The sequence below is a fragment of the Euleptes europaea genome, chromosome 8, assembly GCF_029931775.1.
Source record: "Euleptes europaea isolate rEulEur1 chromosome 8, rEulEur1.hap1, whole genome shotgun sequence".
Lineage (NCBI taxonomy): Eukaryota > Metazoa > Chordata > Lepidosauria > Squamata > Sphaerodactylidae > Euleptes > Euleptes europaea.
The window spans coordinates 18,996,757-19,022,402 of NC_079319.1; the positions used below are offsets into that span (position 1 = coordinate 18,996,757).

General features: G+C 41.7%; 1 protein-coding gene and 1 pseudogene across 1 annotated transcript in view; one reads left to right on the plus strand and one right to left on the minus strand.

Moving 5' to 3' along the window:
- Positions 1-25,646, plus strand: part of CSMD3 (CUB and Sushi multiple domains 3) — a 712,581-nt gene that overhangs the window by 437,788 nt on the left and 249,147 nt on the right. Inside the window, exons 14-17 of the mRNA XM_056854045.1 lie at positions 4,836-5,018; positions 6,957-7,283; positions 12,452-12,646; positions 16,593-16,731. Of these exons, the coding sequence (XP_056710023.1) occupies positions 4,836-5,018; positions 6,957-7,283; positions 12,452-12,646; positions 16,593-16,731 (844 nt within the window). The remainder of the gene's footprint in view (positions 1-4,835; positions 5,019-6,956; positions 7,284-12,451; positions 12,647-16,592; positions 16,732-25,646) is intronic.
- Positions 4,550-4,702, minus strand: LOC130482199 (U2 spliceosomal RNA; annotated as a pseudogene).

A 25,646-nucleotide genomic window follows, 5' to 3' on the forward strand; every position in this document is an offset into this window, starting at 1 on the left:
GATGAGAGAGCCAGAGAGCCGGTGTGGTGTAGAGGTTAAGAACGGCAGACTCTAATCTGGAGAACTGGGTTTGATTCCTCACTCCTCCACATGAAGCCTGTTGGATGACCTTGGGCTAGTCACAGTTTTCTCAGAATTCTCTCAGCCCCACCTACCTCACAAGGTGCCATTTGTGGGGAGAGGAAGGAATTGTGATTGTAAGCCTCTTTGAGACTCCTTCAAGGTAGAGTAAGCAGGGTATAAAAACCAACTCCTCCTCCTCCTTCTCCTCCTCCTCCTCCTCTTCTTCTTCTTCTTCTTTTTCTTCTGCTTCTTCTTCTTCTTTTTCTTCTTCTAGAAGCAGATGCAGTTCTGTGTCCAGCTACTTCCCCTAATAAAGATAAGATCTATTAAGTAGTAGTAAACTGTTATCTTAGTCAAAATGTAATACATAGCCCACCTTTCAAGTATGCACAATCTCCAAGGACAGTGTCAACAGTTAACACAAACTGTTTCAACTAAAATCTAAACAAAGTTAGTGCATGGTCCAATAAATCCACATTGGGGAAGAGAAGCCAGTGCCAAAAGCAGAAACAGCAAGAATTAAGGAACCTACACAACAGTTGAAGGCTTTCACGAATGGCACTGGCTCTGGGACATCAGCAGAGGAGCGAGGGCAGTGTTCTTGGTCTTTGCCATCTTGTCGCTGGTCTTTGCCGCCTTGTATTGCCACCTTGTATATATGTAAACATTTTAAAAAAATTAACCAAATTTCTATATTACAGCTTATTTCAATATCCTCATTCATACTACCACACCAACTACATGGTTTAGTCCTCTATAAAATAGCTAGGCTGTCCTCGCAGCACATTGTCCTTTCTCACCCTTGATTATAAGATTTTCCATTTTATTTACAGTTCGTAACCATAGCTCATCTAGGCTCATTGTATCACCATTTTTCTGATGTGTTGTTAGCTTAATTAATACATATATTTCTTTTACTTTAACCAACCATTCCTCTATCTTTGGAGTCGTTTTTTTGCTTCCAATGTCTGGCAAAAGTCATTCTAGCAGCAGTTATCATGTGTAACCACATACATCATTTATCTTTAGTTAGGTTAGGGGCTAAATTTAACAAAAGTATCTCAGGTTTACATGGGATATCAATCTCCATTCCAACAGACAGATATTTCACTATTTCAGTCCAGAACCTTATAGCTCTCTCACATTTCCACCACATATGTATGAAGTCTGCTTGTTTTTTTATCGCAGTACCAACAACTATCGTTCACTGATTTGTAGATTTTACTTATTCTAATTGGAGTTAAATACCACATATATACCATCTTAATTAGATTTTCTCTTATTTGCAAGATAACTGAGAAATCTAATCTCTTTGAAAAAATATATTCCCATTTTTGATCACTCAATGGTTTATCTAAGTAAATGTTCCATTTGTCCCTATACCTTAATGTTGAATTTAGATTTTCTTTTACTAAAATTGCATATATTTTTGAAGTTGAAACTCTTCCGTAGGTCTTTTGTTCACAAAGTTCATCAGCTTGGCCATCACTGCATACTCTGCTAGTTTGTCTAGCTAATCTTCTATTCCTTGTATTCTTGTTTCCGTTTAGTGGCAATTGCCACTCTTGCAGCAGTTTTCACATATCTGCAAAGTTCTTCCCTACTTTTATCTATTACTGGTGGTAGGATTCCTGCTTTTTAAAAAAAAAATATATATGTCAATTTTGATTAAATGTGATTTGGATATATTTGTTAATGTTTCTGGTGATATAAGCATTCAGCTTTGCAGCAACATTTCCATTGCTTTTGTAGTCAATGTGTTGTGACAATCGCAGTCTGATCTGTTTTACTTGAACAGAAGAAACTGGATAGACAAGTTGCTTCTGTAGGGATTGAAGCCAGAGTCATTCTGTCAAAACACATTTGTACAGCAAGTGACCATCCTATCTCCCTACGGGTTAAGTGAGTCACCTACACACTATGTCTGTGACCTGTAAGACTAGGGCAAGCATGCAAAGGACAGAAATATTGCATTTCGTAAAATGATTAACTCTTGCTCAGCATCTCTATGGGCCCCACACCGATTAATTTAAGGGAATGTAAATTCTTCTGACAGAAGTCATAAAAACAATGTAGGTGTCTCCCCCCGCCACCAAGCAATATTTATACCTGTTTTACATTGTTCTCCCTTCCCCACACTTAGTTCTCCTACCTTCATTGTGTTTTGAAAAAATGATATAGGTGCCACAAAAGAAGCTTGAGCAAGACATTCCATACACCATGCATCCTGTGGGAAAAACACAGGGTTTAGCAAAATGACCCTAATACAAATAGTTACTGATTTATTGTCGAAGGCTTTCACGGTCAGAGTTTATTGGTTCTTGTAGGTTATCCGGGCTGTGTGACTGTGGTCTTGGTATTTTCTTTCTTGACGTTTCGCCAGCAGCTGTGGCCGGCATCTTCAGAGGAGTAACACTGAAGGACAGTGTCTCTCAGTGTCAAGTGTGTAGGAAGAGTAATATATAGTCAGAAAGGGGTTGGGTTTGAGCTGAATCATTGTCCTGCAAAAAGTATCAAAGGTAATGTGCTAATCATTGTCCTGTAAGTATCAAGATAATGTGCTAATGAGGGTGTGGTATGTTAATATGGAACCATTGTATCCTGAAGTGATCTGTTAATGTGTGAAATCCAAAGCTAATCTGCATGGCTATTGTGGACTGTAGTCTTTCAAATCAGTTACTGATTTGATTTTGTATGTAGTTATAGCACAGTAATAGCAACAGAGAGCCCCGTGGCGCAGAGTGGTAAGCTGCAGTACTGCAGTCAAAAGCTCTGCTCATGACCTGAGTTCAATCCTGACGGAAGTCGGTTTCAGGTAGCCGGCTCAAGGTTGACTCAGCCTTCCATCATTCCGAGGTTGGTAAAATGAGTACCCAGCTTGCTGGGGGTAAAGTGTAGATGAGTGGGGAAGGCAATGGCAAACCACCCCGTAAACACAGTCTGCCTAGTAAACGTCGGGATGTGATGTCAGTAATGACCCAGTGCTTGCACAGGGGATTACCTTTACCTTTTAATAGCAATAATGCCCTGACCTCACCTGTACTTTAAAAAAAAAGAAAGAAAGAAAAAGGTTATGGGGAGGGAGTGTTGAGAGTTCTGTATGCTGTAATGAGAAGAGGTTTTTCTCAGGCTTGATGCCCTTTTGTTTAGATAGACCATAAGGAGTGAAGGGAAGAGGTTAAACTACAGACTTTGATCAAAAGATGACTGACTTAGAAGCTGGACATATACATTTACATATGGAATCACCTTTAGAGGTTTTGCTTCTATCATAGGGAAAATCTGATGAAAATGATCTAACCTCTTTCAGGCTATCAAAGATCTTTGCAACTGGGTGTAGTAAGTGCTGGGTTTGAGAGGCCGAGAAGGCAGACTTTTTTCACATGTGGTGGATACATAAACAGGCCACAGATTACTGGAAACAAATGATGGAAATTATATCAGTCAAAATAGAGAGACCAATTCCTTATAAACCAGAGAGTTACCTGTTACACTGTGTAGTTGATATGCATAAAAAAACCCATCACACATATGTGTTACATATGATTACCATAGCCAGATTGATTTTGCTAGGGTTGCCATACTCCTGGTATGGCCTGAAGTTCTCCCAGAACTCCAGAGATCAGTTCCCTTGGAGAAAATGGCAACTTATTTTATGTACTCATTATGGTTGAGGCAGAGAGAACGGAACTTGCAGCAAGATGTAATAAACTGAGGTCTTAATTTCACAAAGTTTTTATGGTTGTACCGATAGTTGTACCTATTTTTATTGTACATTGTACCCATTATGCATACTTTTTATTATGTGTATCTTTTATTGTATTGAATAAATATATATTTAAAAAAAAAGAAGAAGAAGAAGCTTGTAGGGGAAAGTACATGTTAACACACAAATTTGCCAAAGGGAGGTCCAATTCCACTTTTTAAATGATAATCAGCTTTGAGAGGGGAGAAGTTGGAGTGAAGTTTCAAGGGGGGGGGTTCCTTTTTCCTCTGGTTGCAGCTCTAAATCAACCCCCGCCCAGTGGCTTTTCAAACTGCATGATAGGTCTTGAGAAGCTTGGCATGATATGCTGAAGTCATCATGAGTTGGCTGAATTTTACTGGTGTGGTGGTGGAAAGTGCCTTCAGGTCACAGATGATTTATGGTGACCCCTTAGGGTTTTCAAGGTAAGAGATGGGTAGAGGTGGTTGGCCATTGCCTGCCTCTGCGTAGCGACCCTGGACTTTCTTGGAGGTCTCCCATCCAAGTACTAACCAGGGCCGACTCTGCTTAGCTTCCAAGATCCGATGAGATCAGGTTAGCCTGGGCCATCTAGGTTTAGGGTTTTGCTTGTGTGAGTGTCAGTGTGAATGAACTGCAGATAATAATCTGATATTGTCCTGACCAAACCTGACAAAATGGCTTTATGTTGAAAACTGGCTGATCCAAGACAATATACTTTCAGGAATTAATGGCCTTTGTCCTATGACTGGGTGACTGTGAAGGCATGCCTATAATTTTCAAAATACAGTTTAAAAATATGATTGTAGAAATCTTACTTTCCAGAAGTCTGAAAATACTCATAGTCTAAAATTGATAGTCACTTTGTGTGTGAAAAGTCTACACTTGATCTTAGCCGATAGGCCGAGAAGCGATGTGAAAAAGTGTGTGAAAAGTCTATGTTTTCACAGTCTCCCTCCTCCCCCGCTGCCTTCAAATTTAGAATAATGGCTATTGATGGTTTAATTTGTTTATCTGACAATAAATTATTTATCTGTTCTTTCCGCAGAGATTGAAAAAGAAAGCTGTGGGGATCCTGGAACTCCATTATATGGCATTAGAGAAGGGGATGGATTTTCCAATCGTGATGTGTTAAGGTTTGAGTGTCAGTTTGGGTTTGAATTGATTGGAGAAAAATCCATTGTTTGTCAAGAGAACAACCAGTGGTCGGCAAACATACCAATTTGCATTTGTGAGTACTACACGATTTACTGTGATATTTTTTTTATCAAAAAATAGCAAACTACTATATCCTGGGGAATCCCCCCCCCCCCAATTCTGCCATCAAATACTAGTCTGAATTCAAAGGTTAGTTCTGAGTAAAGTAAATGTTCCCTGTCTTTCTGCAGAAATTATTGGGTTAGAATCTAAAACTCTGTTCTGCAGACTGTGATATTTTCCTTTGGCACAGGAACCCTTCCACTGATTCAAGAATCTCTCCTGTGGGTACAAAACTCCCCTAGTCACCCTGGATGAATGAGAATAATCTCATGGATGCACCCCATAATTATTACTAGTGGAGCTGCTGGATCCTTTAATACTGCCATGTTGTGATTTTGTATAAAGCAGTATATTTTATATTTATATTTTATCTCACATTTACACTGTTTTATAGATGCTATTAGAAGTCCATTATATTTCATGAAGTTAGTAGTGGCTGAATTGCAATCAAGGCCATTTAAATTATTTACAGATCTTTTCTTTCCCCCTCCATGCATTATATATGAATACTTTTAGTACGTTCATAATCACAGAAATATGTTTTTGATTGTCTAATGTTATTATCACACAGTGTGAAATGTAGCAATTGTGTAATATATCATCTATGATACAGTAACAAATGTATCTTTTGGTATTTCTACAAAAAAATATTGTAAGTAGCACACACAGAGAGAGCAGTAGAGCACAATGCCTCCATTAAATGGTTATGAATTACACTAATGTTAGTGGAATAGCATTATTAAATAGGAAATATTGTATGGCTAACAAGGCTTATGTAATTCTACTGCTTATTTGAGAACTACAGATTATCAAGACAACATTGACCTTCTGACTCTTAATCTCGAATGTGAAATTGTTCATCCAAACTGTTCCCTAAAGAGTAAAATAAGTAGTACCAAATGAGTAAGGGTTGTTGGACGGGGATAAATCCTGAGGCCTACTGTGATTTCAGTGTGCCCTAACAACTTTATTTTCCCTGAGGGTCTGCCGTTACCAGATATCCTCACTGATAGAAAAGGGGAGGACGTTGAAGCAGATAAGATAACCCATTTGAAACATTCTGTATTAGTTTTGCAGCCAGCACATAGCTGTTTGCCCTTGTTCAGCTACAGTTATCTGTCCACAGAAGTAGATTGGTTTGTAACCTCAAGTGGCCCTGCAGTGGGGGAATAATAACATGGAAGGGGAGTGATATCAGTGGAACAGGCTTCCTTGGGAGGTAGTAAGCTCTCCTTCCCTGGAGGTTTTTAAGAAGAGGCTAGATGGCCCTCTGTCAGCAATACTGATTCTATGGCCTTTGGCAGATCATGAGAGGGAGGGCACCTTGGCCATCTTCTGGGCATGGAGTAGGGGTCACTGAGGGTGTGGAGGGGGAGGTAGTTGTAAATTTCCTGCATTGTGCAGGGGGTTGGACTAGATGACCCTGGTGGTAACTTCCAACTCTATGATTCTATGATCACATCTGTCAGTCTGTGTACTCAGCACGGCTGTCCAACGCAGCATAGTCCTGGTGCCCCGGTCCGATCGAGTGCATCAAGAAGAGCAAGGAGGGGTACACCCTCCATGTATCTATGGATGCCTTTGCAGTGCTGGTCAGCTCTAGGGGGATGGAACTGAGGAAGAGTCTGTTGGCCTGAGCAGAGCTTCTTTCCTCCCACTTCTTGCCTCTCTTGAAAGCCAAAAGAGACTTCTGCTTTACAGCACAATCTCTTTGTCCTAACTGCAGTTGCCAGGGCGGGTGCTCATCATTTTGCTGGACTTGTGGTTTTCTGGATCAATGTCGTTTGTTCTTTGAGCTGCGATATTGAGCACATTGGATAGAAGTTTAATGGCGAGATAGTTATTGGAAAGTTTGTCTCGGAAGCCCTGTTTAAAATAATTTCTGATTTCTTTTTCCTTTTCTTGACAGTTCCTTGCCTTTCTAATTTCACGGCACCAATGGGGACTGTTCTTTCTCCGGACTACCCAGAAGGATATGGAAACAATTTGAATTGCATCTGGACGATCATTTCAGACCCGGGAAGTCGCATCCATCTCTCTTTTAATGACTTTGACTTGGAGTCCCAGTTTGACTTCCTTGCTATTAAAGATGGTGATTCTCCAGATTCACCTATACTTGGAACATTCACCGGAGCTGAAGTGCCCTCCCATCTGACTAGTAACAGTCATATTTTACGTCTGGAATTTCAGGCTGACCACTCAATGTCAGGACGTGGATTTAATATCACATATAACAGTGAGTAGCTTTTAAATTCACAATCTAAAGTCCAGAGGCAAGCCATTCTTTACAGTACTATGAATGTAACTTATTTCAAACAGATTCTGGAAGCATTTTTTTTCACAGATGTTACTAGAGGAGGGCAACAAAGTTATGGTGAGGGGTCTGGAGGACCAAGTCCTATGAGGAAAGGTTGAAGGAGCTGGGTATGTTTAGCCTGAAGAGGAGAAGACTGAGAGGAGATATGATAACCATCTTCAAATACTTGAAGGGCTGTCATATAGAGGGTGGTGCTGAGTTGTTTTCTGTTGCCCAGGATTTCAACCATTGGGTTGAAATTAAATCAAACGAGTTTCTGTCTAGACATTAGGAAGAATTTTCTAACAGAGTGGTTCCTCAGTGGAACAGCCTTTTTTGGGAGGTGGTAAGTGCTCCTTCCCTGGAGGTTTTTAAGCAGAGGTGGGATGACCATCGGTCAGCAATGCTGGCTTTATGAAGTTAGGCAGTTCATGAGAGTGAGAGCATCTTGGCCATCTTCTGGGCATGGAGTAGGGGTCACTGGGGGTTTGTGGGGGAGGTAGTTGTGAATTTCCTTCATTGTGCAGGGGGTTTGACTAGATGACCCTGGTGGTTCCTTCCTACTCTATGATTCTATTATTCTAGTCAGGTGCAAAATGGCTGGAGCAATGTGCTTTCACTTGTTCTGGTGCTGTGCTCCGGTCAGTACTTTGAATAGCTACTTTATTTCCTGACTTCCCTTTAGTATAGAGCTATGCTTTAACTGCACAGTGCTTATAGAATATTAATATTATACAATGTCCATATAGAAGCAGCATTAATTATCCCACTAACAGTCTTCACCATGTATTTATCCAGTGGCTCAACAAATAGGTGATTTTCTTTTCCAGGTCAGTTTAGATTCTTCCCCCCCCCCCAATACACACCTGTTTGTTTTGACTGTTTGCACGATGTACCAAAAAAACCCAATAAATTTGCAGGGCTGTCATATGTTACAGCGAGCTGTATTTTGAGATTCAGATCTTAAAGACCGTTTGCACAAACATTTAAAACTGTGGTTCCAGGATGAAGCCCTTTGTTTATTAATGTGGCTTCAGCCTATAAATAAAGCTCCCTCTGCACTGCTAGGTCTAGGTAAAAGATCTTCGATAGATGACTGTGCCCTGAGCTGGATGGCCAAGGCTAGCCTGGTCTCATCAGATCTCAGAAGCTAAGCAGGGTCAGCCCTAGATAATAATTGGATGGGAGACCACTGAAGAATGCCAGGGTTATTGCACAGAGGAAGGCAATGGCAAACCACCTCTGAACATCTCTTGCCTTGAAAACCCTATGGGGTGGTCAAAGTCAGCTGTAGTTTGATGGCATTTTACACGCACACACACACACATAGATGACTGCAAGGGGGCCAACATTGTTCCATTTTGGATCGCCCCAGGATTTGGAGGACTCTGGATCCAATACTAAATGTGTGTGTGTGTGTGGGGGGGGGGGAGACTTATAACGTTTAGTGCTTTAAGCCACTCCTCCCGCATGTTCAGAGTGGCCCAACCTATTACAAATAAAGATCTAACAATTTACTGTAGCTTGTGGCTAGACCATACATTTCAGAGAATAATTAATTATCCAAAGCCAAAACATAACAATTTCATTATTCAGTGGTCTTAATGGGATGAACAATTTATTGGGTACATGTTGGTAATAGGGAATTACCCAGTTCTGCTCATAGTTACCCTTAACTATTTTTTATGATGCTCTGTTCAGTTATGCAGCCAAGAATATTTATATCCCACCTCACCTCCTTGGACGCATGGTGGCTAAACAAAGCAACAAGAACTTCAAGGAGGCGTATACCCTGAAAATCTTGTTGGTCTCTAGGGTGATATTGGACCCATATCAAACACATCATAAGTATCTAGCAACAAGATAAAAACAATACATGGTTAACAATGTACAGTTAAAAATGCACTCAAATTCTGCCAAAACAGATTACCAACTACCCAGTGCCCTCTGGAATAAAATCATTGTACATGCCTTCCGAGATGTACCCACCCTGGGCAGAAATAGATCTTACTTAGCAAAGGGGTGCTCCAGGGAGATCCAGTCTTAGAGGCACTGTCTCCTGGTATCTGTCTCTGCCAGTAACTAATGTTCATGCTTGTTTTCGCTTTTCCTACCTTTATCCCTTCCTGTACTGCCCTGTAGTACAAAACCCGTTCTTGGATTTATAGCCATGGAATGGATGTCCTAGCATCAGATCGTATCCCACTGAGGTCTCATCTGGTAGTCAGGCTTCCCACAGGGTCTTCTAACTGTGCAAAAAGCTGGTTTTGTTTTTCCATGGTCCGCAACACAGGGGCAAAGTTAAGGAATATATGAAAGCATATCATTACTATTGCCCCATGATTGTTCATTTACTTTCCTGTGTTGTGGTTAAGGCATAACATAGATTTGCTGCAACATTATTTATTTATTTATTTATTATTAATTCACACTTATAGCCCGCTCTCATTTCTGCCAGGCCGAGCTCAGAGCGGATCACAACACTCAAGACTATAAAACATAGGTTAAAACATTAATTAAAACAGACAAAGTTAAAACTAATGCCTCAGTGTAACAATAATGAAGAAGGCTGATAGGAAGAAAGTAGATTCCTTTGAAATGTGGTGTCAGAAGAGAGTGTTACGGATACTGTGGACTGCCCCAGTGGGTTATAGATGAAATCAGGCCGGAACTGACCCTAGAAGCTAAAATGACTAAACTGAGACTGTCGTGCTTTGGACATATTATGAGAAGACAAGAGTCACTGGAAAAGACCATCATGCTAGGAAAAGTTGAAGGCAGAAAAGGGAAAGACCCAACAAGAGAGGGGTTGACTCTATAAAGGAAGCCACGACCCTCAATTTGCAAGACCTGAGCAAGGCTGTTAAAGATAGGATTTTTTGGAGGACACTGATTCATGGGGTCGCCATGAGTCGGAAGCGACGGCACTTAACACACACATAACAATAATCAGAACAAGATGGCAACCATTATCAAGGAATAACAGCTACCGGAGACCTGGCCATGCAATGTAATCCCCCATAGAGAAGTGGGAGGAAAAAGGATGTGTGGTTAGTATGTGTTCAGTGTTATATTAGTTGTTGTTGGTTTCAGGTGGCTAGCTGGGTTGGACTGCAGTAGAAGGGCAAGTTCAAGCCAGTAGCACCTTAAACACCAATAAAATAAACTCTCAGGAGTCAGAGCTCCCTTTGTTAGATTTGACTCTTACACCCTGGAAATCATGTTGCTGTTTAAGATGCTACTGGACTTGAACCTTGTTTGTTTGAATTTTCCTTCTGGGAAACGTCAATCTATCATTGAGAGGGCTGGTTCCCCCCTCCCTCAATATTTCAACATCATACAGACATAGGAAACAGAGTAAGATGGCCTCCTTTTAAGAAGGCTATTGGGTGAGTTTTTTTTTAATTTTAAAGTTTTAATAATTATTTGTAAGCAGTTAGTAGCAGTTTAAGTTTACTGCTTTTCTGAAGTGACACTAGCAAGTGCCGTCACTACTAAGTTGTCCAAGTGCAATTAAGGAACATTAAAGCTAAATTAGATGTGGCGTAGGCCATCACAGATAGTTCCATAAATAGGGTTGCCAACCTCCAGGTACTGCTGGAGATCTTCTGCTATTACAAATTATCTCCAGCCGATAGAGATCCATTCACCTGGAGAAAATGGCTGCTTTGGCAATTGGACTCTATGGCATTGAACCTCCTCCCCAAACCTCACCCTCCTCAGACTCTGCCCCCAAAACCTCCCCCCGGTAGCAAAGAGGGACCTGGCAACCGTATCCATCAAGCTGATAGTTTGCTATTAAATTATTCTCCCTTACACTTCTCATGTTTTGTCAGGTTTTATCTGATACTTTAATGTTTAAATTAAGATAAGATTATTTTTTTCTTCACAGTGGGTTGTTATAAATTAATTTTCACTGTGCCCAGTCTTCTTTGTTCTGTTTTGTGGCTCAATGATGTTTGCATCTGTGTATGTTTTGAATGTATTATCCTTTTCTGGGAAGGGGGAAAGCAAAAAGAAAAAAGCAAAAGCAAAAAGAAATGTCGGTGAGATTCAGTGCCTGATCTTTTGCATATTTACCCAGAAGTCTTCAGTGTAAGTAATCCATGTTTGAGAATGGGAGGAGGAAAAGTGTTTCAAACAAGTTTGTAGCTGGTAATCAGTAAAAGCCTACGTGAGCCTGCATGAACCTTTCAGACCAAGAATCCAGAAGGTGGATTTCTATAATGCACTTCCATATACAGTCAACATGAACTCTGTGTGTTAAGTGCTGTCAAATCACTTCTGATTCATAGTTACCCTTAGGGTTTCCAACCTCCAGATAGTAGCTGGAGATCTCCTGCTATTACAATGGATCTACAGCCGATAGAAATCAGCTCATCTGGAGAAAAAGGCTGGTTTGGCAATTGGACTCTATGACATTGAAGTCCCACCCTCCCCAAACCCCGTCCTCCTCAAGCTCCACCCCAAAAATCTCCCGCCGGTGGCAAAGAGGGACCTGGCAACCCTAGCTACCCTATCAATCAGTGTCCTCCAAAAAGCCTTGCTCAGGTCTTGCAAACTGAGGAATTACTCATGAATAATTAGTATTATCCTTGTAAACAACATATAGCCTGCTTGTTTGTTATCCAGTGCTTTCTGATATTAAAGATCACATGCTGTGTAACAGGGTTGCCCACCTCCAAGCAGGGCCTGGCATTCTACTGGGTTTATAACTGCTTTCCAGACTACAGAGGTTGATTCCCGATGGGAAAAAAATGCAGCTATGGCATAATTTCCCTACTGAGGTCCTTCTGAGGAATTTCCCATTCCTGTGTTGACAACCCTACATTTGGACAAGTTCAAAAAATACTTTCTTTTTTTACTTTCCTGCCCCAGTGTCTGTCTACGTTCTATAGACACCAAGCTTCCACTGTTTTAAGATTTCCAGCAGATGCTTAAAGACCCTCCTTTAATCTGGGAACTGGGAAGGGAAGGAGGAAAAAAAAAAAAACCTTCTAGTGAAGCATATCAAGTCTCAGCTGAATGCAGCTCCAAAATTTGCCTGGCAATCATTTATCACATTTTCTTCCCCTCCCCTTTTTTTCCTTCTTGTTTCTGTTCCAAAGGCTTTGGACATAACGAGTGTCCTGATCCTGGTATACCAATCAATGCGCGGCGCTTTGGTGACAACTTCCAATTGGGGAGTTCAATCTCTGTCATTTGTGAAGAAGGTTTTATTAAAACTCAAGGAACTGAAACAATCACGTGTGTATTGATGGACGGGAAGGTTATGTGGAGTGGACCCATCCCTAAGTGTGGAGGTAAGATGGATATCTTTGTTTAATTAAAAGTGTAACATATATGAAGTATACAAAGCATTGCTACAACTTTGGAATTAATGATTGTGCTGTGCATTCTATTCAAGGTGTCTATCTTGAATGGTGAAAGACATGGGCAGTTTTCCACCGTGTGTTGACTCTTTGTTACAAAGAGTGATAAAGTTTATTGTCTGTGGCTGAAGGCTATCACAATCCACCATACAAAACATTAAAACAACATAAAAATATCATAAAATAGCATTACAATAACTTTAAAACAGTCTGACCCACAAGAAACTAGTATTTAAATATGTTAAGTTCCCTGATTAAAAACAGCTTTAGCTCAGAGTTTCTTAGCTGCTGAAGCAAAGAGTGACACCTTGTTGGAAACATCAGGATTGGTGTCTGATAGGAGAAAGAGCAGCTTCTCTGGATCTGGAGAAAGATTTAGGCCCTTTAGAATCGCTCTGAGGAATTTAAGTCTGGGCTCCGTATAGGTGTAGGACAGAATAAGGTGTAATGAGTTAGGTCCTCTGGAGCGGAACCACAAATACATAGGCGAGAGGCTCATGGTGTTCGGGAGTAACGTCCAGCTATCCAAGCCGTTGGCATGGTTTGAAACCGGAGGAAGTTGACTTTTTGTGGTCCTTGCATAGTAGTTTCCTTAGATATGTTTGGCTTACTGAAATTAATTGCACAGGGAGATGGTAAACTCTTTCACATAACCAAAATCCATGGGACTCGGTGGTGAAAATGAAAATCAATATGTCTGGGAAATGTATTCATTTGAATTGATTTTTATTGTCTACCTTAGCTGGTACATTTTATCCCAGTTTTTTTCCCTTCTCCCCTCCCTTATTATTTATGCACCTGTTTTATCAACATTTTCCCCTAATATCTTAATGATATAATCTTGAGATTTGGATTTACATCTGTTTTCCTCTTGTTTGCTAATTATATAGATAGCAAGAATTTATGCACAAAAACAATCTAAATGTTGCATACACATTCTTTAACAAAGTGTTAACCCTTGTGATCTTTGTATTTATTTTGGACATACAAAACCAGGTTTTCCTGAAGACACATTTAGCCCAATTCTCTGTATGCTAGTCAGGATTAAACTCTGGTTGAAAGAAGCATTTAATTCTAGAGCTGTTGAAAAAAAATTCGGTACAGTTCGTCTTCGGCAAAATTCGACCCTTTTAAATTCGGGCCGTGCTGAAGTCCAAACTCTCCTGCTTCGGATCTGTGAAATTCGGCACGAGATCCGGAGTTCGGGGAAAAATTTGGGGCCCCGTGCGCCTTCACGGGGCTTTGCTGAAGGCGCGCGGGGCCCCCTTTAAACAGATCTGCGCCTAACAGCTGTTGGGCGCAGATCTGTTCCCCACCGCACGCCTTCAGGGAAGCCCCCGGGAAGGCGTACGGGGGGCCCTTTAAAAGGGGCTTCGCTGAAGGCGCGCGGGGGGCCCTTTAAACAGATCTGCGCCTAACAGCTGTTAGGCGCAGATCTGTTTAAAGGGCCCCCCGTGCGCCTTCACAGGGCTTCCCTGAAGGCGCGCGCGCGGGGGGGGGGAAACAGATCTGTGCCTAACAGCTGTTAGGCGCAGATCTGTTCCCCCCCCCCGCGTGCCTTCAGCGAAGCCCCGTGAAGGCGCATGGGGGGGAGCCTGATGGTTATGCTGCTGTGCCGAACCACGAATTTGCCGAATTTATTTTCTGAACACCCCGAAGTCGGGGGATTCGGCTCCCCCGTTTCCTGCCTTTTTTGGAATTCGGTTCGTCCCGAACCGGAAACTGCCGAATCGGGGGAAATGGGGAATCGACAGCCCTATTTAATTCTGCTAATACAACTATAAATAATTTAGCTCTTTTTTTTTTTTTTTTGGCCGTCAAGTCACATCTGACTTATGGCAACCCCTGGTGGGGTTTTCCATGCAAGAGGTGGTTTGCCATTGCCTGCCTCCACATCATGCCCCTGGTATGCCTTGGAGGTCTCCCATCCAAATATTTGCCAGGGTCATCCCTGCATAGCTTCTGAGATCTGGTGAGATCTGACTAGCCTGGACTATCCAGGTCAGGGCATAGTCTTATTAGCAGAATCAAATTCTTAACAGTACTGTTAATGTAATAATTGGTTGTAGACTGAATTAATGTAAGTAATATTATTATCTTTAATTTACATCAGAAAGGTCATGGAAGCTGATTGTAATTAAACATTTTCTGAATTATTAACATTTCTCATTGAATTTCCAATGGAAATCCTCCAGGTAATGTTTTCCAAGGATTCAGGCATTTGCAGTGCAACCCTAAACAAAGTTACACCCTTCTAAGTCAATGAAAGTCAATGGTCTTATAAGGGTACAACTTAGAAGGACACATATGTAGGACTGCATTGATGGGCTGTCATTTTAGATACCTTTTCTACATGCACATATATTAATCTGTCCAAATAGGTGGATTTGCCTTGTAGATGCAATAGAATGTGTACTTTTGTTTCCTGGGATGTCATTCCTCTTCAGTTGCTGAAGCATAAGCAAAGGCTTTCAGCTTTCTAAAAGGGTGTCCTGGGGCAGAACAATGATAGCACTGCCTTTTCTCCCTCTGCACCAACTGAAGAATCTTTTACATCTTCTGACTAGGGCAATTTCCTGGCACAGGCTTGTACTTGCTTTGGGGGAACATATTGCTTTAACAGCTTGAAGATGCTGCAAGCATGCTGCTGGAAGTTGTGTTTTACATCAGTAATGCCATAGTCAAAACAAAAGAAACAACAACACACAAAAATCTGGTGGCGTTGTGAGCTTAGCTTAGCTGATCATTCAATGTATAGGAAATATTAGTCAAGGTGATTTAAAAAAGGAAGGAAGGAATTTCTTAGGATTGTTCAAGAGAAGATGTTCTTGTCTAAGGACCAGTTTCAACAAGCAGCCATCAGTGTGTTGAACTTTACACAGGGTGGGTTGCTGTGTTGAATTGGAAAAAAAAAACACCTTCAGGGGAGGGGCTGTGGCTCAGTGGTAGAGCATCTGCTTGGCATGCAGAAGGTCCCAGGTTCAATCCCCGGCATCTCCAGTTAAAGGGACTAGGCAAGTAGGTGACGTGAAAGACCTCTGCCTGAGACCCTGGAGAGCCATTGCCGGTCTGAGTAGACAATACTGACTTTGATGGACCAAGGGTCTGATTAAGTATAAGGCAGCTTCATCTGTTCATGTGACCTATTATCTGATCAAATAATGTAAACATTTGAAAGAGATGTTGTCATTTCAGACACCAATCTGATTCTTTAAGAGAACAAAATTTCGAATGCATGATATTCTCATACAACAGTCTTCTTGCCTTGATAGAAAAATAATAATTGGACTCCATAAGTTTACATCTCACAAATAGTAACAAACTTTCTGCCTTATCTATTTGCTTGAATCCCATGATGAGGGGAAGATCCAGACTAATTCTTAATCTGCCCATCAATTTGAGGGATCTGGTCTTTTCAGGCCCATTTCAGAGCATACAGCAAGACTACAATAGTACCAAAATGAGCCCCAAACAATAACATCACGGTAAAATCTACAAGCCTTTCTGAATCCTGTTACTTTTGGCTTCCATTGTTGTGTTCCCCTTTTGTTTTACTTACTGAAGGTGTATCTGTAGGGAAAAGTGCACCTTTCGGATCAGGAAGTGTGCCAAATCTCTAAGGCCTCTGCTGCTTCTGTGCATGAGACATCCCGTATTAAAAGAGCAACAGTGCCCACATTCTCTGGATGTTTCAGTTGCACTATGGATACATGGCAGCCTCTTGCCCATTAAAACTTTGAAGTTTAACCAGGAATATTTCGGCAAGAATGGTGCTTTCATATATGCACAGTCATGTCTGTATTTTCCTTTATGTCTGAGAGCATGATAATTGCAGTGATCCCAGCCTGAAAACAACTCTCTGTTTTCTTTTTTTCAGCTCCATGCGGTGGGCATTTCTCTTCTCCCAGTGGAGTCATCCTTTCTCCAGGCTGGCCTGGGTATTATAAAGACTCCTTGAATTGTGAGTGGGTGATTGAAGCTGAACCAGGACACTCTATCAAAATTACATTTGAAAGGTCTTGACAAAAGCTTTTTTTTCTCCTTATTCCACTTTCTTACGTATAAACGGGAGGTTATCCCCCCCCCCCACTGTCATATAAATAGAAAACTAATTTTCATGTAATGCACATTCACCTTTCTTGTTTTGGTCAGAATATCAACAGACTTTTGAGGCATTTATTGGAATGTAACCCAGTTTCATTGCATTGATTCATTGCTTTAGGATTGTTACTGTTGTATCAACAGGAATATAATTCCTATCTCAAATAATTGGTTTGTATGCATCGTCATTTGGAGAACCACAGCTCAGTAGTGGAGCATGAACATTGTCATTCATATAGTCCCAGATTTGACCCTGCTTCCTCCAGTTAAAGGGAAGAGCATAGCTGCAGGACAAATTCAGTTCCTGGCATCTCCATTGAAGAGTATGTCCATCAACAGGGCTAGAAAAAACATCTGTCTGTGATCTTGGAGAACACTGCCACTCTGACTTAGATGTGGTAACGGGCTGCTTCGCTAGAAGGCCAGTTGTTCATCTTTCAAGGATTATTAGAAGACTGCAATCAGTGCTTTATTATTATAAGTTAATATGCTAGATCAGAGCACAGATATATAGTACTAAAAGGTAAAGGTAGTCCCCTGTGCAAGCACCGGGTCATTACTGACCCATGGGATGACGTCACATCACGATGTTTACTAGGCAGGTTGTGGTTATGGGGTGGTTTGCCATCGCCTTCCCCAGTCATCTACACTTTACCCCCAGCAAGCTGGGTACTCATTTTACAGACCTCAGTAGGATGGAAGGCTGAGTCAAACTTGAGGCGGCTACCTGAGCCCGACTTCTGTTGGGATCAGACTCAGGACATGAACAGACCTTCAGCTGCAGTGCTGCAGCTTACCACACTGTGCCATGGGGCTCCTATAGTCACAGTACTACTATAATAATAATGTCTGATACATGCAATGCTGTATTGCGGGAGCATCCTTTCTCTCCCGGTCCAACTCGAGACATTCTTTCAGTGATACTCGTCACTTTCTCTCCTCCCACCTTCTGTTGTATCTGTCACTGTCTTGTGCATACATCATTCATCTGCCTCTTGTGCGTCGCCTCCTGTTTCCATCTTGGGGCACCTTGCTTTCTCTGACTGTCCGTCTAATTTCTGTGCCATATCCCTTCCTTCTCTGTCTCTCTTTGCCTTAGGGCTGTTGAAATAAAAAAAAATTCGGTATAGTTCGGATTCGGCCGAATTCGGCCCGTCTGACAAGGTGTTAACCCCTGACAAGCAGTTCAGTATAAGATAGTTGATGTTATTGGGGATACACATTTGTCACCTTTGGTTTCACAGGTCGAGATTATTAGTGGCATGAGCACTAATGCAATGATGAAATGGTGCACATTTGCATTTGTGGACTTAATAATAACATATCAAAAACTTTATTGGCATAGACAACATCTGCAGAGAGCATAATCATACAATTTCACTCAACAGAATTCATCTGTTCCTGTTCACAGTAACATTCATGAATCCACATTGCTTGCTGCAAAAACTTGGCTACATGGTGGGTTGTGGCCATGTTCTGAGTAGACATAAGAAAAGCTACCTTGCGCTCAACTGGGGGCACTCCCTGCTAGCAAATAACGGGTTGATAAACTTAAGGCAAATTCTCTGATAAAGGGGGCAGAGCAAAAGCACACGTACAACCGAGTCTATATGATTCATTCCACAGGGGCATAACCTTGCAGTGAGTGGTACTGATTGAAATCCCCCCTGTAATATTGATGAAGATAGCATTTGTGGACTTAACTTTCATTTGGGTACATTGTTGTTACATTTCTGTAACCCTTACTTCCCTGCCAGTCTGAGTAATCAGTACTGACTTTGATGGACTGAGGATCTGATTCAGTATAAGGCAGCTTCATGTGTTTATGTGTTCCAGCAGTCTACAGTGGGTTTGTGAGTCCGTTGAGATTCATACGTGTCTGTACAAGATCTCTACTGTATCATCCTGCCCTTTGAGGTTGGATCTGATTATTCTATTTATTCATATCACATCCCTCTTAATTTTTAGATGAGTTAATTTTAATTGTGTTAATTCACAAATATTGGTACTGTATGGCTCCCTCTGACAGAAAGAATCTAAAATAGTGTAGTTGATGAATAACACTGCAGTTCAGAACAAGCAGGGTTTTGCGATAGGCAGAGATCCAGCATGGTGTAGTGGTTAAAAGCGGTGGTTTGGAGTGGTGGAATCTAATCTGGAGAACCGGGTTTGATTCCCCACTCCTCCACATGAATGGCGGAGTCTAATCTGGTGAACTGGATTTGTTCCCCCACTCCTACACATGAAGCCAGCTGGATGACCTTGGACTAGTCACAGCTCTTAGAGCTCTCTCAGCCCCACCTGCCTCACAGGGTGTCTGTTGTGGGGAGGGGAGAGAAGGTGATTGTAAGCCGGTTTGATTCTTCCTTAAGTGGTAGAAAAAGTCGGCATATAAAAACCAACCCTTCTTCTTCCATGCTTTATTTAGTAAGGGCATCTTCAAGGGATCATTAATGTGATGCTTGTAAATTATTGATCTGCAAAACGTAAAAAAAATATTTTACATAATTTTCTTTCTAAGAATAGTGTGCTGAAGTGAAATGGAAAGAATGTAAGTATTTCTCAGAACCACACACCAGCTTTTAAAGTTCATTCATTTTAATGTATCTTGCTACAACCCTCCCCGCCGCCAAATAGCTGAGTTATATAATCAAAGCACAGCAAGAACTTGAAGACATGCCTAAAAGTAAATTTGGCTCATTTGGCTTTTTTGAGTTTTCCTTTGTCTGATGAGATTGCACATTTCAAAAACAGAACATTAAAAAGAGACTAAGATGAAAAAGAGGAATTTTATTAGTTTCTCATTGGCTTATTTTTGCCACATTCATTTATTTCATTTATACTTTTCTTGCTGATGTGGATCCAAAACGTTTATAATATTTGTTCTCCCCTCTGGCAATTGATCCTCACAACAGCCCTATGAGGTAGGTTAGGCTGAGAGCGTATGCCTTGCCCAAAGTCACCCAACAAGCTTTCATAGCAGAGTGAGGGGTTGAACCTGGTCCCTAGTCCTAGTCTGACACGCTAACCACTACACCACTCTGGGTCTCATCAGAAATAAATTGAATGAGCTGTTTTAGTCTTCAGTGCATTACAGGAAAAGTATTTTATGTAAAAAAAAGAAAAAAATGAGTCTTTGGTGTTCTCACTAGAAGAGCTCTGCTGGATCAGACCAATAGTCCATGTGGTCCGTCATCCTGTTTCAAATAATGTTCATCCAGTAAGGCATGGAGGACAAAGCCTTCCTCTCTTGTCGCTCTCCAGAACTGGCATTCAGAACAGGAAGGTTCCAGTTAGTTATCATACCTAACCATTGATGGACTTACCCTGAAGGCTGGCAGCCTGCTGCTTATGTCTAGAAGTTGGAGAAAGAAGAATAAGAAGAATTGGGTTTTATACCCTGATTTTCTCTACCTTTAAGGAGTCTCAAACCAGCTTACAATCACCTTCCCTTCCTCTCCCCACAACAGACATCCTGTGAGGTAGGTGGGGCTGAGAGAGCTCTAAGAGAGCTGTGACTAGCCCAAGGTCTCCCAGCTTCATGTGTAGGGGTGGGGTAACAAATCCAGTTTACCAGGTTAGCATCCGCCACTCATGTGGAGGAGTGGGGAATCAAACCCAGATCTCCAGATGAGAGTCCACCGCTCCTAACCACTACACCACGCTGGCTTTCATAATCTTCCTTATTTCTTCACTTCCCCATTACACTTTAGAAGCAATGGGTCATGAAGCAGGTTTTCAAACTCTGAGGAGACTGTCTTCTCACCAGGGTTTGGAACAGGGAGGAGGAGCAGTAGTGTCAAAATACCTTGAGCCACGATTGATTATCTTGCATGAAATTTCGCTAATCCCTTTCGAAAGAAGGTTCCACTGAAGTGTCTGTATGCTGTATATCATTTGTGTTTAAGGAATGCTTCTAATGTTGCTTTGCAGCACTTGTGTTCTCAAAACAGTAGTCTTTCCTCGCCAAAAATGGCTCACCACTAAAGGCATGTTGGGTTGGATCCAATCAGCTTTTCAGCTTGACCACCCAAAAAGGCTATGCTGAGGATCCTGGGACCAGCATGGACAAATGTCATGTGGGATGGAGTCTGTGATAGGTAGGGGAACAATCGTTGTATATAACAGTGGCTTAGTGTGAGGCCAAAATTCATGAAAAGAGTGAACTGTGTGTGAGTTTTTCACATACCCTGCACTGGAAATTCATGTATCTAGTCACTTTTCAGCACCAATATTTAGAGTCACTGAAGTTCTGTTCTTACCTTCTAGTTGGCTCTTAAGGCAGGGGACCTGAGAAAAGACATCATCAGTGCCCATTGCCAGAGACCACGTTCTAATGATCAATGAGAGCTAGCATGGTGTAGTGGTTAAGAGCAGTCAACTCTAATCTGGAGAACTGGGTTTGATTCCCCACTCCTCCACATGAGCAGCGGACTCTGGAGAACTGAGTTTGATTCCCCCACTCCTTCACATGAAGCCTGCTGGGTGACCTTGGGCTAGTCACAGTTCTCTCTCAGCCCCAACTACCTCACAAAGTGTCTGTTGTGGGGAGGGGAAGGTGATTGCAAGCCACTTTGAGACTACTTAAAGATAGAGCAAAGCGGGTATAAAAAAATCATCTTTCCTTCTGCCCTTTATTCTGTTTTCATCTTCAGGGTCTTGCTTTGAGGAAGATGAAATCTGCAATCATATTGCAGTTTACCTTTAGATTTGCAACTGAAAAGAAGTTATCTTGGTACCTGTGTTCGCTTACCTTGACTGTAGGGAGCAAGCTTAAGCAGGTGTATTCAGATGTCCAATTTGACACAATGAGGCTAACTCCCAGGGAGGTGATTGTAGGATTGTAGCCTGCCATCCTAAGAACAATTTCCTGGGAGTATGCCCCATCAAATAGACCTGAGTAGGATTCTGAGTGGACTCTGCTTAGGGTGGCTTCTTATGGAACGATCCCTAGCAGTTCTGTTTTAGTCAATGGGGCTTACTTCTAGGAAAGTGGCCTTATTGTGGCCTTACACTACCATCCTAAGCAGAATTACAAATGTCGAAACTCATTAACTTCAATCAATTTAGAATGTTGTAACTGTGTTTAGGATTACATAGTCTCCTACTTTTTGTTGTTGTCTTCTGTGCCAGGAATTCTCTCCCCCACGTCTTTAAAATACTTTACTTTTTGTTATGCTTTTTTGTACTCCCTTACCTGCTTCATATTTTTAAAAAAACAGACATCTGGAAACGATTGTCTGCTCTTATGAAGGAACTGTGCTTTATAAATTATACATTACCTTTGCACATTTTAATCTCCCCTTTTGTCTTTTCTGCTCTCTTTACTCATCAATGACTCACAAGGGGAATCAATACTATACTGTCTAAGCCTTTGGGCACAGCTTAGTATTTTTTTCCATACACCAATTATCTATCAAACACAGGTTAGTTTCTGTTTTAAGTGCTTTACAAATGGTTGTGGCTGTTGTTGTCACTAGTTAGTGATTTACAAAGCTCTAACATCAAATGTGGCTCTGGTAATTTGTGGATATACCTAACGGGGTCATTCTCGGAATCAATAAACACAAAATGTGGTTTGTCTGTGTTACATGAAAAAGGACATGGGACGGGAGAGTGGGGGGGATTTTGCCAAGCCATCTTTTAACCCCACCCCACCCCCGCATTTAATCAGTCCTACATGTGCACACTTAAAATCTGTGAAGCTATAGGGGGAAAAAACCCTCCCTCCATTCACTTTTACAACTATCAGTGTCCCCTGTTCTGCCTGAGGTATGTTTTCTGAATCTGAAGAAAGATTCTTGCATGCTATGTCCTTGCTTGCAGATTTTAAGACAGTAACTGAGAGGTGCCTAGACCCCATGGAGGAAATACCAAGTCAACTCCTCCTTTAATGTGTGAGAAAGAGTCAGGGCTAATAGATCAAGAAATAAAAAAAGCTGTAAACAGTGAAACTGGCCCACTCAAAATACAGAAAAAAGAAACAAAACCACTTAATACAATTTACTGAGGTCAACCCAAATGACACAAAACAAGCTTTCATGTTCTGTAGAACCCTTCTTAAGGCAAATTAAGACAAAACTTTTTTTTTTTGTAATGAGGAAAAAGCCAGATTTCTCAGGTCCAGCTCTTAAAACCCTGTTATGCTAGCCTTTGATGGTGGATGTTGTAAGTCCCCTGTTGTAAGTCCATTTGCTGTAGGCATTAGATTACAGTGCTTGCATTCTGGGAAGAAGAAACAAAAAGTGGAGGGCCATCTCATTTAAAACAAAAAACAAAAATGGAGTCCAGAAAGGTCCAAATTTCACCTTGAACCCATGAGAGAATCACAGTTCTGTTTGCAGGCTGAGAGCAGATAGAATCCTTTTGGTAGTCTTTATTTTAACTATGGCTGAGATACATTTACAGTGGTTCACAAGGGCTATCAAATTGGGTAATTGTTACCTGATGTAAACGGACTTTCCCCGGGTTGTTCCCACCATGTTGACAAATCCCTCCAAGCGTTCTTCTTTGTTTTGTTTTTTTCTAGAGTTTAATTCTCAGGAAGTGTGGCCGCTGCAGGAAACACAGGACAGATGCCGACTTTACTAAACTGCATAGTTTAAGTGGTGATAAACCATTATAGGCCTATTGACTTTTATGGTGTTGACTAACTCGCGGAATTATCCAGATTAGTAGGCAGACCAAGAGTCAATACACATGATCTTTTGAAGTCTGCAGAATCATGAAGTGTGAACCACCCTTCTGATTCTCCTTTTTCAAATCCGTCATCTGTAGTGAGGACTCCTGGCTATCATTCTTTAAGCTTCAGTGATCGTCAGGTCAGGTTTCTTCTCCCTGGCTACAAAAATAGCAGTGATACAATCGGCGGAATGTCCTCTCGTACAGTCAAAGCGGCAACAATATCAGTGAAAAAAAATGAAAATTAGACATTTTTATCTTGATGTCAAAGCCTAATTATTACTGCTTAAATGCCAGCAGTTAATCATCTTGTTGCTAAGCGCTGCCGTAGACTAATGAGCTTAGACCTAGCCTACCATACCATTAATTTATTTCCCAGAAATAACATTGTATGTTTCAACTATGCATGTAGTTTAATGTTCTCTAGATTCTCCCAGTTGCTTAGATACCGAGTAGTTGCTGCCTTTGAGAAATTATACTGAAAAGAGGCTTATGTTTCTGAAGTGTGTTTGGCTCCCACAGTATTGTATACATGGTGCTGTGATTCTTCTGGAAAACTGTTCCTCATGGAAACAAATGTCACTTACTGACAGCCGGTGTGTCATAATGGCTAGAATGCTGAGCTTTGTGAGGAGGGACCCAATTTCCAATCCTCACTCAGCCATAAAACTTGGGCCATTCACTGTTGTAGAGCTGAATAAACATCAGAGAGTTACTTCGATGATGAAAATCGAGAAGGGGCTCTATATGTGCTGGCCTGGGTTCCTTGGGGAAAGGGAAGGATAACAATGTGATAGATTTAAAAAGTGTGACCCACAATGTGTACATAATCACTTGCTATGTTGGCTGTCCAAGCACTGAAGACAATCTTACTAGATGTAGGTGAAAGTGTGTGATAAAGTATGTGGTAAAGTGATTCTTCCCCCCCCCTCAAGTCACATCTGACTTATGGCGACCCCATCTCTGACTTATGGCGACCCCATCTCTTTCAAGACAAGAGATGGGGGTGGCTTGCCGTTACCTCCCTCCATGTCACAATCCTGGTATTCCTTGGAGGTCTCCCATCCAAATACTTGCCAGGGTTGACCCTGCTTAGCTTCTGAGATTTGATGAGATCAGGCTAGCTTGGGCTATGCAGGTCAGGGCTAATTGCCTTTACCCACCATATTATTGATTAGTATACCATTAGGAACTACCCAGGAATTAAAGCACCTTTGGTCTGTACCACTTTATGCTCTTTGTAGGGGTGCACAGCTATCATTCCCCCTCCCCTTGTGGATGCATGTTCTAGAATGCTTGGGAGACAAGTAATACCCTCATATACTAATTTGCTGTTGCAAGGAGAAGATTACATTGCCAAGGGAAAGACTGCATGCAGTTTACAAAGTTGCAGAGTCCAGAAAAAGATACATCACCCAAGGCTGCCAACAGCATATTCTTACAGAGTCATAACCCCCCAACCATTTATGTTCACAGAACTCCAACATCTTATTGAAGCTGTACAGCTTTGAGTTGGACTCAACCCAGCCCTCTCCTCCTCATTTATCTGCTAGAATCCAAGAGTATGTACCGTTTTCCCTGGGATGAAGGTGTTTTTTTTGCTCCTGATATTGCCCCAGATGGATGAGATAGATTTAAAGCAGTCAGTGTGGTCACTCAGCCAGTGTGTATAGTGGACTGTGAGGCAGCTGGGACTATTGAGTGAAAGCAGCAAGAGACTCTGTATGATGAGAGGGAAAACCAAGGGTGAAACTAGACATGACCATTGTCCACAGTTCTAACCTGTGGTCATTGCTGCCATTCTGACTGGGCCCACAGTTCAGTTGGATGAGGTGCTCTCCCCCCCCCCCCCGCCCACACACCATTTCAAGTGCTGAAACACCCCTTGCATGGCTGATTCAAGCACTCAAAATGGTTCGCATGAGGACAAGGAACAAGAGGGTCTCATCCTGCCATACTGTGGGCCTGATTGGGCCCTCTCAGCATTTTTAGATTGGCTCCTTAGGCTTTAAAATGGTGGTGGTGTCCACAGGTCAGACCCGCAGATGCCCTCATGTCTAGTTTGTCCCTGAGGGTGTCATGGGAGAGGAACAGGCAGGTAACCTGAAGAGAAATCTGTGGGCATAACATGGGGGTTTCTGAATAGGGT